The 12868-nt window shown below is 40.2% G+C and overlaps 1 protein-coding gene across 1 annotated transcript in view; it reads right to left on the bottom strand.

The window, feature by feature from the left end:
* The window catches only part of MYO9A (myosin IXA), a 92209-nt gene that overhangs the window by 64814 nt on the left and 14527 nt on the right, over positions 1-12868 (bottom strand). The window contains exon 3 of the mRNA XM_083371214.1: positions 7879-8792. Coding sequence (XP_083227340.1) covers positions 7879-8721 — 843 coding nt within the window. The 5' untranslated portion in view covers positions 8722-8792. The remainder of the gene's footprint in view (positions 1-7878; positions 8793-12868) is intronic.

Genomic DNA, 12868 nt, shown 5'->3' with positions numbered 1-12868 from the left:
ACCATGGAGATGCTGCAACGGTCGAATGAAAAATGGTCTCTTTTATCAGTGCCGCAGTAACTTTGAACGGTCACTCAATGAACTGTTGTAAGTCAAGGCACCTGTAATCTGGCCACAAAAAAGAAATGAAGCCTAGATCTCCATTCTGAAACTATGCCTCAATTGCTTTGAGATACAAACCAGGTCTAAAGTGAGCGTCTGATGTGTGTTATGCCCACGGTGACCTGGGATGAATCCTTGACTGTTATGGTGGCCCTGAAGTCACCAACTGCGGCTGGCCCATCCTCGGAAAAGACAAACTGAAGTCTTCCAAGCACAGAAAGTCTGGACAGATTCATCACCAACCCAGTAGCTTGGAGAGGGACAAGGCTGTCCAGCAAAAGGAAAATGAATTTTATTCACAACCGAGGCCTTATACCCCGTTACCTACGGAACAGCAGCGCCCCTGGCAATTTGCAAGGCCTCACTAACGATGATGATTCAATGACAAATCGTGATCAAATTCAATACCAAACTGAATTAGGTATTCAAGAAAAATCTAACTTAATTGGGTAAAAATAATATGCTTATTAATAGAAAGTATACATGTCTTCTCTTTCATTCCCCTATAAACATCTGCTTGGAAAAAAATAGCAAGTAGCAACAAGTTTGCCTTCAAAAATATGTGTGACAAGCTTGGAACATAACATAAAAGAGACACTAGAGCATAAACACAGCTGTAGTCAACATTCCCAGCATTAAATCACTACATGGTTTGGATGTATACACTTTTTGGAATTTTACATGCTGTTGACATTAATTTTATCATAACAGGCAGGCATCTGAGGGAATGTTATATGTATTAATTCTTATAATTTAGACATTGAGGGGGGGGAAAATCACCATACATCAATTTTAAGAAACCTCAAGCACTAGCTTTCCTTATAGTTACTTGAACAGAAAGATTATATTCTCTTTTTTGCAAAACCAGACCTTAATAATGTCCCGACTGTTAATGGCACGGAATCTACTTCAAAGGAATCTGGAAAAATCTAAGAGTTTTTGTGCTAAATTATCTTTTTGCCAGTAGGCAAGTTTGGAGAAAGCAGAAATATACAGATAATATTTTCTTAGTAATTCAGTATTATTATTATTAGGGGACGCGGTGGCTCAGTGGGTTAGGACGCTGAGCTTGTTGATCAGAAGGTCGGCAGTTTGGCGGGTCGAATCTCGAATGCTGCGTAACAGAGTGAGCGCCTGTTACTTGTCCCAGCTTCTGCCAACCTAGCAGTTCGAAAGCATGTAAAAATGCAAGTAGAAAAAGGAAGGTCACAGCGTTCCGTACGCCTTTGGCGTCTAGTCATGCCGGCCACATGACCACGGAGACGTCCTCGGACAAGCGCTGGCTCTTCGGCTTTGAAATGACTAGCATGCATGTGCGGGGGAACCTTTACCTTTACCTTATTATTATTATTATTATTTTACCAGGAAAGAGACATTTAGGATACTCTTTAGCTGAATTGCAGCTCATCAGGCAATATATTTCTAATGTTGTATCAACTTTGCTGTGGGAATCAGGTCAATGCTGGCTAAGAAAATTACATGCATTGAAAGATCACTCGCAGTTCCTAGGCATGCCTTAAGAGGTTTTCTATAATTATGAGAAAAAATATAGCTTGAGTTGAAAGATTAATAGGAGATAGTTTTAGGACAGGATTCTTCTAAATATTTACAAAGACTAAAACTTTCCAAATTAATCAAATTGCACATAATATTTGTTACTGTTGGTATTGTTTTTTTTGCTTTTACACTTAATAAAACAAGGTGTCTGATTAATCTGTTTAAATTTAAAACTGATTTAACTACAGTGAATGGCTGCTTGATCCTTTTGTACAAGTTTTCTCTTGCCGTTTCTTTACATATTGCTGGTCACATATAATTTTGGTGCCAAAGAAGAGATTTCAGTTATAGGCCCGAGTAATGTATTTTTCAAATGTGGTTTAAGGCACCAGGCTGAAACTGGGAGAAGGGAAATTCTAGTCCCGCCTTAGGCACTAAGCCAACTGGGTAACCTTGGGCCAGTTATTCTCTCTCGGCCCTAGGAAGCAGGAAATAGCAAAAGTCTTCTGAAATCTTGCCAAGAAAACTATAGATACTAGTGTAGGCATTGCCAGGAGTCAACACTGACTCAAAGCTAAAAAAATTGCTAAATAAATAAAAATATAAATTGAAAAATAGGTATGTATTGACTGTGCCTACTGGTGAAAGTTGAAAGGGCCATGAGAAGCTCCTTCAATAAAAAAAATCCCCATATTTGAAGCATGCTACTAGTGAAATCCATGTTCCTCTGATCTGAGCAATCACAGAACAGAAAGCATAGTTTGTCCTACATTTTGGGGAGCTAGGAAGGATGTGGGGAAGGTGACATCCCTCAGGTACTATGCACAAAGCTAATTTACGGTTACTTTTTTTTCTTTAGAAGGAAAGGCAATCTTTTATTTTCCTACTTAAAGGTAAAGGTAAAGTTTCCCCCGCACATGCTAGTCGTTTCCGACTCTAGGGGCCGGTGCTCATCTCCGTTTCAAAGCTGAAGAGCCAGTGCTTGTCCGAGGACATCTCCGTGGTCATGTGGCCGGCATGACTAGACGCCAAAGGCGCACGGAACGCTGTTACCTTCCCACCATAGTGGTCCCTATTTTTCTACTTGCATTTTTATGTGCTTTCGAACTGCTAGGTTGGCAGAAGCTGGGACAAGTAACAGGCGCTCACTCTGTTACGCAGCACTCGAGATTCGACCCGCCAAACTGCCGACCTTCTGATCGACAAGCTCAGCGTCCTAACCCACTGAGCCACCGCGTCCCTTATTTTTCTACTTACTTATTACTTATTATCTATTTTTTACTTTTACATATTACCCACTGTGCTTTCTGCTAACTCAGTTTTAAATCTTTTTATTTCTCAAAACTGTCACAAACACACAACCGTAAACTGTATTAAACTGCATTAATAAAGTATGAAGAAATACAACTAGCTAGATCCAAATATTCAGCGGTGCCCCACTGGCTACTGAGGGGTAGTTAAAAGTGGTTAAAGATTAAAATATTCTTTTATTCAAGAATGAATCCTTTGTCTCCGTCACTAATATCTGCAACCTCAAGTAATTTCACATGCTGATCCTAAACAATTCAAGCTGAGATGGAATGAATCCTCTAAAAAGAGTGGGGTATTGTCTTCGGCAGATTGCAAGTAGCAGTTGTCACAGTGAAGGCACAATGTTTCATGCCAGCATTAATGTTTCTCATTCAAAGACATTTGGTTTCATCAGTCTGAATGGGCAAGGATATTGGAGGAAGTCCACGGTGTCTCCATAAATAGCTAGAATTGACAGAAACAGATGTCGCCTATCAGACACCACATTTTTGCCCCATTTTGAGGGCTCAAAGAATCCCCCAAAGCCCCAGACAAATGGAAAAGCTATGAAATATTGAATCGAGCAAACTCTGTATGAGAAGAGCTGTGTGTGTGGTGACCAAAAAGAAAAAGAAAAAAATCAGAATTATCCCGGTAGCCGCAGCTCACAAGCGTGTACATCTTTTATGTAATAAAATGTTATTGGTCAGAAAAAGTGCTACCAGAATCCTTTTGAATCCAGTGAAGGGATCAAGGAGCAGGCAAATGGAAGCAAAGATGAGGGCCGTGGAACAAGACAAACAGAGGGTACATGGCAACAAGGAAGATGAAGGATCTGGGTAGAAAACAGCTGATACAAACAGGAACTTGTTGATAGGGGAAGGGAGAGAAATGCAATGGAGGTAGAAAAAAAGGAAATTCACTCTCATTTATGCGGGCAGAGCAGGAAGGGGATAACTAAATGCAGATGTTGGAGTCAAATAAGCTTTTTTAAAGATCAATGCATCCTTGGAGGGCCAAACATGTCTAAGATCCACATCTACTTCTAGTAATTTCTTGATGAATATCACTGTTACAGCTAACACGCCTCCTAACATGTTGAAACAATAATCAATGGACATATGTTCCCTGTATGGGGAGTTGAGATACTTTCCTCTTAAGAATTATAGGAGCTGGGTTTGGAAAGCAAACCAGTACTTGGTTGGATGCAATATACGTGGAAAATAGTCTCAAGGCAGTTCAGCAATAAATGCTGACTTCCCAGAGGTGCTCTATTTAGGAAGAAAATGAAAATAATGTAAGTATTAATGTTATTTGAATAAAATTCATATGAAGAAACAACGCCGAAGCCAAACTATCTCCTTTAAGCTGATTCTAAGCGTCTTGTAAGAAAATGTAAAATGTTTTTTTGGGGTGTAGTGAATACCTGGCAAAGGCACTCAGTGTTGAGATTCAGGATTAGTTAGCATCAGGAAGAACACCTATGTGGTTTTGCCCTCACTTGCATCTGGCAAAACCGGAAAAGTAAGCAACCTTGGCTGACTTCAAACTGACTAAAGGGGAAGGAGCTTTCCAACGTAGGATGCAATCTGCATGAAAGTAATCAACCTTTTCCTCTTGACAATACTACTAAGATTTTTAATTGTGCAGCTAATACAAAGAAAACAACTAAGCAATAATCCACACATCAGCACGGCCCAACTTCTCAGAACCTGAATACGGTCAGTCCTCAATTTGCAACCGTTCATTTAGGGACTGTTCAGAGTTACAACAGCACAGGAAAAAAAGTGACCGACGACCATTTTTCATGCCTGTGACCGTTGTAGCGCCCTTCGGGGTCACATGATCAAAATCCGGATGCTTGGCAACGGGCTCACATTTACGACAGTTGCAATGCCCCCGGGGTCACGTGATCCTCTTTTGCAACCTTCCGACCAGTCAAGTCAATGGGGAAGCCAGATTCACTTAATAACTGTGTTACTAACTGAACAACTGCAGTGAATCACCTCACATCTGTAGCAAGAAAGGTCATAAAATGGGGCAAAACACACTTAACGGTCTCACTTAGCATGAGAAATGTTGGGCTCAATTGTGATCATAAGTGGAGAGCTATCTGTATGTGCCTTGTAATATTTAGACCTTTGCTTAATTATCTTTTGCTTTACAGTTCCAGGATACCTTGAAATACTAGGTATCATGTAAAACAGGGGTGTCAAACTCAATTTCATTGAGGGCCGCATCAGCATTGCGGTTGCCCTCAGGGGGCCGGGTGGGTGTGGCCTGGGTGGGCATGGCCTACTGGGTGGGCGTGGCTAGAGTGCGTATGGCCTACTGGGTGGGCGTGGCCAGCTCTACATCGTTTGCATCAAGGGTGCCTATGGGGGCCTGGGCAGGAGTGGGACAGATCTGAGGGTCTCTGGCAGAAGGAGGGTCTCTGGGCCAGGGCCAAGGCAGTGGGGGCCGTTCCCTCACTGTTTCCAGGATGGCTTCACGGGCCGCATGAAATCACTTCGCGGGCCGGATCCGGCCCCCGGGCCTTGTGTTTGACATGTCTGATGTAAAAGAAACAGAATAATCTCTCCCTTAAATGCAATATTCTTATCCACTGCCACTGTTAATCCTCTGACAAATGTAAATCTGCTTGATGAGGAACTAATGGTCCTGTTCCTTTAACTATTATTAGGCAACTATATCAGCACCCTCACCTACTCTTCTGTCAAGAAAAGTTCTCTCACAAGTTTTGAAGAACATATTTTTAAATACTCAAAGATGTCCACCTACTAAATTTAGCAACTAAGCTATCTACCTCTGTGATGGGCATTCAGCCTTGCTTACCACCCGGTACTTTTGTGTGTACTAAAAACAGAGGTCAACTATAGTTAGTGGCGACTTAGAAGACAGGAAGCATAAAAGAATTGTTCTCCACTTTAGATAAAAATATTTTCTAAACATCGCAGTCCTTGCAGTAGTTATGATCGGTTAATTAAACAGTGCTGTATAAGGAAGTGAGATATGAAGCAAGAAAAAAGTTCTCTGACTAAGGCAAATTCAGTCAACTGAATTCTCCTGGTGAACCTGAAATAGGAGGCAGTTTGTGAGAACTTTTAAAGATCGGTATTATTTCACTGAGATTTTGGATTTCTTTCCGAAAGGACCACAATTTTTAACTGCAATAGGAAAATAACTCTATTTGGGAATATTATGTCTTTGTTAATTAAAAAAAAAATCACAAAGTTTCTTAATCTTAAATCCATTCTTTGGCAAAATTGCTCGTTCCTTTCTGAACAAGTTGTGCGTGATGTCCACCCAAGCCTACCCAATTTTGGTCATTAGAAACGAGGTCAGTAACAATGAAAGCCAGAGCGCTCCCTCAGTTTTCCTTGGAAGAAAGTCTTAGAGGTTAATGAATATGGGATCTCAGCAATTTGTCCCATATCAAGCTTTTACTCTGATCATGTTTAATGCTAAAATCAGCAATTTTAGCAGATGACTTCAATATATTGTATATGCGGTGCCTTTGTCCTTGTGGCAGAAATTGAGTTGGCAGAACATGCTATTTTTATAAGGAAATACAATCTACTTGTATTACTAGGAATATATTAAGCTGAGATGGAGAACACACTGGGATATATATCATGAGTGACCAATCACTGAGGTTTGTTATATAATGATCATTTAGGAAGGTGAGTAAAGCCTAACACAAGTCTAGATAATTCCCTTATAGTTCATTCATCTATTAAGTCACCTTGGATGGATGATGTGCTACACTTAGTAGAGGTAAAATTAGCATTGGCTCATCGTAGAACAAGGGACTCATACATGCCAGTTTCTTTTGGTAGATGGGTGGCTAAATCAGTTTGTTTTATATAAATGTGTTAAATGAGTATGAAGTGATAGTTTTCTATTTTATGTTAAATTACTGTCATAAAGAAGACAATTCTAGATTTCTGTCCTAATTCTTCACCAGAGTTGTTCGCAATTTACATAAGATGGAGCAGATGGCATTTAAAAGACACTTCAAAGAAATGGGGGGGGGGGGAATCCACACATGAAATAAAGACTATTTACCTCTTTTGAACTTGGGGGGGGGGGGGGAAGCAGAAAAGTTCTGTGCTGATACAAAAACACTAAAAACAAACTAAAAGCTCATTTATAGCAGTTCTGGCTTGTCATTCTTGAGATTTAAAAATCAAGATCAACAAAGAATGGAGTGTAATACCTAATTATCTCAAACAATATTTAGCACTCTCACTTAAAAAGTCTCAGACGAATCCTCTAATTTTAAATTTAAGCGTCCTTCTACAATAACATTTTACTTCGGGGTGACAAATGTTCAATGTAATCTGTAATTTTTTTAAAGAAAAGATTTAAGAGGATGACAGTTCTTGGTGCATTTTTTTTTAAAAAAAAAAAGCACATTCCAATCTAATGTTTTCCACATGTAGTTCACCAGCAGACTCCTTACAATAGGAAGGAAATCTTTGCATAGCTTTATCAATTGCTCCAAGACAAGAATAATGATTTGATTATTAAAAGAACTAATTGTTTTAGCACACATTAGGGGGAAGAAAAGCTTTATCGTAAACTACAGGTAGTCCTCGAATTACGATCACAGTTGAGCCCAAAATTTCTGTTGCTAAGTGAGACATTTGTTGAGTGAGTTTTGCCCCATTTTACGGCCTTTCTTGCCACGGTGGTTAAGTGAACCACTGCAGCCAATAAGTTAGCAACCTGGCTGTTAAGTGAATCTGGCTTCCCCATTGACTTTGCTCGTCAGAAGATCACAAAAGGGGGTCGTCGCATGACCTTGGGACATGGCAACGGTCGTTAAATATGGACCAGTTGTGAAGCATCTGAAATTTGATCACATGACCACGGGGAGGCTGCAAAGCTCGTATTTGTGAAAAACGGTCATGAGCTGCTGTAACTTTGAAGGGTCACTAAATGAACTGCTGTAAGTCGAGGACTACCTGCACGGTAGGATGTTACCTCCAGCACTGGTCCAGCTCCAAGAATGATCTGCTCCACTCCACTAGCAAATCCCTTTTGGCTGAGAGCGGTGAGGTGATGAATCAGGAAATTGGTGCTCTGGGTTTTGCCAGACCCACTTTCTCCAGAAATGACGATACACTGGTTCTTCCGACGCAGGAGCATGGCGTGATATGCGACATCAGCCACGGCGTAGATGTGGGGCTCCAGCTTGCCCAGCTGATGATTATCATACATCTTGACGTATTTAGGGTTATAAATGGGAAGGAATTTGAACGGATTAATGACTATTAAGATGCTCCCGACATAGGTGTAAATTTTTTCTTGCTTGAAGCGGTTCCTCAGGTTTTCCAAGAGAGTCCTCTCGTTCAGATCTGGCAGGGCACACAAGTCGTCATAGTCCTTGTACTGTGGCTGGGGAAGGAAGCCACGTTCCATCATCCTGCGCCGTTCTTCCGTGACCTGCAGCCAGGACTGGAGACTGGCGTAATGGATTGACCCGTCTAGGTTCTTTTCCCGTAGAAGAAAGCGGTAGTCCTCTCCACTCAAGCGGTTCTCGAGGGCCATCCGTGGCCAGAGCATCATGCGCTGGACAGGGCAGTCGGTGGGGTTGAGGATCCATTCCTCCCCACCAAACTCCTTCACTTCGGCCAAGACGTAGCATTTTGTTTTGTCCAGCTGCAGTTTGTTAATCAGAGAGTCTATCACCTCAGCAGCGGTGGACGTTTTCCGTGCAATGACAGGACAATAAATGGTCCCTTCGGCAATGCTCCCAGGGTAGATGTGTAGTGTGTGCTCTGTGTCTTCAAAGCGTCTTCTGCCTACGGTATCATTTCCACTCATATTGGACTTCTTCCCATCAGTAACTGCGATCCATCTTTAACAAGGCTAGATAAGCCATCATGGCGACAGTGCTACAATAAAAGAAGAAGAAGAAAGAAAATATTTTAGGGAGACTGAGTATTTATAGAACAGACGCAGAACTGGTATAGGGTTTCCTGCCTGAGCAGGGGATTGGACTAGATGACCTCCAAGGTCCCTTCCAACTTATACTTATTATTATTATTATTTCAATTATAAAAATTTGCTTCTAGAACCACAAGTTGCTGAAGAGTTGGGAGAGAAGTAGAAAGCCTATGGAAAGTACACATGTTCTATCGCTAGATGGGAGAAGCTGGAAAGAGGGAATTCTTTAGCAAACCATTTTAATGAGATGTGGGTGTGATTAACTTTTTTTTTAATTTTTATTTTGCCCTCAATAATTAATATGTTGATCTTCTGTAGTCTGCTAGGGACCAAATTCATAGTCACTAGCATCTAAATAAATGTTGTATAGGCCAAAAGGTTGTGCCAACAGAGAACATATTTCTTTCAAATACTGATTTGCAACTTTATTCCAGTTTATTCCTCCATTATTCTGAGGGAATTATATTCTTACATTCACTCTGAATTACCTACAGTGTTCATATAAACCTGATTTATTCTCATGTACAATAAAAAGGGATAAATGAAGAACAAAAATGTGTAATGTGCTTAAAAACTACTGAAAAAATAGAAGTTTTTTAAAATTTGAAATGTAGAATATATTACATTGCAATTCTATATATATGTAACGAGAGAGAGAGAGAGAGAGAGAGAGAGAGAGAGAGAGAGAGAGAGAGAGAGAGGGAGAGGGAGAACACACAAAAGATACACCTATCATGCTTTTGTTTAACCTGGTGTATTTTGTATATTTAATTATATTTCTCCATACAAATTCTACATCTATAGGCAATCTCTTCATATGCAGCAAGTGTAAACAGGTCTTCAATCCACTGAAAGGAACCATTTATTTATCTTTCTAAAGACAGAATGTTAGGGCCGTCCCCTAAGGCCCCATCATAGAATTATTACAACACAAAAGAACATGAAGCAGAGAATCATGACGACAGGAAACTTGCCATATTTTAGCCAGCCCTACCAAAGTTTGCCCTCACACCCTGGAAACACATCATACAGAGCGAGAGAAGGAAATTCAATCAGATTGAACTGGTGCCAGCTTGCCCTGACAGAACGTATCGATCAAAATGTATACAGCTATAAAAACTTATCTGCAAGCGACTGGCTTCAGGCTTCCTTCTATAAGAGCGTTTAAGGCGGTGATCCTGTCACGACTAATAATGGGACAGTGGTTGCTTTAGCTAATATGATGTGTTAGATCAGCAGCCCCCGCCGCCTTCAGTTTCAGACCAGTTTCAGAAGAAAAACTGTCTTTCGTGGATCAGGGGAGGGGGTAGGATGGTTTCACACACAACCTAGACCCCATGCACGCTCAGATGAAGCTTCACTTGCTCTCCTGCCACTTGCGTGGCTGGGTTTCTAACAGGTCACGGACCAATACTGATTCGTGACTCGGGGGGGTTGAGGACCCCTGTATTAGATGCTTAGTTTAGACAAAGTTATTTGAATGGGGTCTGTAGTCAGGCAAAAAAGCAAGCCATTCCCCACCACAAAAGTTGTAAGGGGTCAGTGCTTGAATCATAAAAAAAAAATTCAGCCCAGAGATAAATTAATTTAATTTTGGATATAATAAAAGCCTGCATTTTATTCGTTACCTCTAATAATGTGCTCACAACTGTAAAGCAGTGCATGAAGGAGAGAGAGGGACTTAACATCTTGTTTGTTCAGGCAATGCAAAAGCACACTGATGCTATTGATAAACTCTCATCGAACAGTACATTGATTCTCCCTTTGCAGCAACCCTCCTCCCTCCCCCTCCTTTAATGAAGCAGCACGTGAGCTAATTAAACAGACTTCCTACCAAAAGGAATCCTTCTCAGGGACAATCTAGAAAGACCATCCAGATTGCAATGGATACTTTAGTTTAGTTATTAAATTCTATGGAAAGACTGTTCGTGACATCCTGAACATTTTCAGTCCTCTCTACCCCAATCAACTGACTTAGGGAATCACATCACAATCAATATTGAGCCTGAGTGAAATGGAATAAAATAATAATAACATTCAACTCTAGCCAGTCATGCAAACATGCAGTTAGGTTTAGGTTATTTCTGAATTTCCTCTGCCAGTAACATGAAATACAGATCTTAGGAAGTCAATTAGCGCCCAAATAGTCAGTATACATTCATCAGCAATTCAACTACTGGACAGTAAGCCTTCAAGTATCAAGCAGCATTTATGCATGAGGCTAAATAATAAGTCAAAGCATTCTCTAGAGCAGGGGTCTCCATGGCTGGCTAGGGAATTCTGGGAGTTGAAGTCAACAAGTCTTAAAGTTGCCAAGGTTAGAGACCCCTGCTCTGGAGCAATGTGACCTTGTAAAAGCAAAACCCTTCTAGAAACAATTAACTAGAAAGGCAAATTTGCAAGATCCCAAGCAGGAAGTTTTTATAGGCAGCCCTGCAGGAATAGCAATCTCCTGCTTCCCACACCACTAATAAATGCACACACAACACAAATGCTTAAATAGCATGGACAATATTAAATGTATGCATCAAATGACTATTTTACTTTTAACTGAATTAAGTACGTCAAGGCAACAGAATATATTAGAGTAGCATGATGAACTGAACCAACTTAACGTAGTCCACTTGGAGGCAATTTTTCAGGCGCCCACTCTGAGATATATCTCATAAAGTAATCTACTACCAGTCTTTTTCGGATGATAACGACAGAAACTGAATTTGAAATTTATCTGATTTATCCTCTACTTCTTTGCTCCAAAAGTCTCCAAGCCAAAATAATACATGGGAATCAGTGCTTGATTCTACCCATTTGGTGAATTCAACTGCTGTCATATTCGATCCCTGAATGCCGAAGGAATTAAAACATCTCCAGAAGAAATGTATTGTAAAGAAGCTGAGTGGATTTAAGTTTAACTGTGATATTCATCCTTGGACTGATCAAATGACTGAAAACTCCACACCAGAGTTCTAAAATAAATTGAATGTGAATTGGGTAAACTTCTAACAAAAATATACGCTGGTAACATTTCCCTCTGTAACAAAGTAGTAAAAAGCAGTCAGAAAATCATAACAAGAAATGTATCCAATAAGGATATTATAGGGCATTTAAAATCTGCTCTGAGTAAGCTGGTAACACAGGGACAGGTCTTGGTAAAAAAAAAAGTCAGCAAAGTTTAGCAAAGTTACATCATGCTATCTTAACTATGAAGAGTTTGGCAGTGTCAACAACCATGCTGATAAGATTTCAAAACACTTTACCAAAGGATCTATGTAAAATTAGGATTGGGAGAAGAGGTCATTTTATAAGTCGGCAGTGGTCAGAGAACTGAAGAAGTAATTGAAAATATATGCACAGATCACATTTTCATGATAGAAAGGAAAAACACCACGTGTGTCCCTGAAATAACTATATTGGAAACTATTTCTTTGAAATGACCAAAATTTAGCAGTGAGGCGGCCAAATTCAACAATTTCATTCTTTGAGTAGTTAAAAACAAAAAAGTGCTTTTACATACCAAATGTTCCAAAATAATGTGATGGATAACTTCATTAAAACTTGGGTCTCAACAACTGGCCGTAACTATTTAAACCAGCAGCCCACCGTACAGATTTGGAATGTCTAATGAAATATATTGTGCAATGCAGTACAAGGCAAAAAATTGTGCTGATTAATAGCAGTCATTAATAAGGAGGATCTGACCAGAAAATTCTGTATTGTACTGTTGCGACCAAACCTCTTTCTATGGGGGCAAGAGAACAAGCCACTGCTATTTTCAGACCTATCCTTACCGTTTTTCGTAAGTCTATTTTTATTGCTGCCTCCTGAAATGCAATTCCCAACTTACCTAAAAGAAGAAATGGGCAGACTTTTGGTGGCTGGGACATCACACCTAACAGAGGAAGAGGTAAGGGCAAAAACTGATATCCCGATCATGCAAACTAGCACATCCAGGGCATGAAAACAGAATGGAATTTGCTGTTTCTTTTCCCAGTAATTTTGCCTTTTTTTTTTTCAAGGTACTTTG

This window comes from Vipera ursinii, assembly GCF_947247035.1.
Source record: "Vipera ursinii genome assembly, chromosome: 11".
In the NCBI taxonomy this organism is placed as follows: Eukaryota; Metazoa; Chordata; class Lepidosauria; order Squamata; family Viperidae; genus Vipera; species Vipera ursinii.
This window is presented reverse-complemented; position numbering and strand designations above follow the sequence as displayed.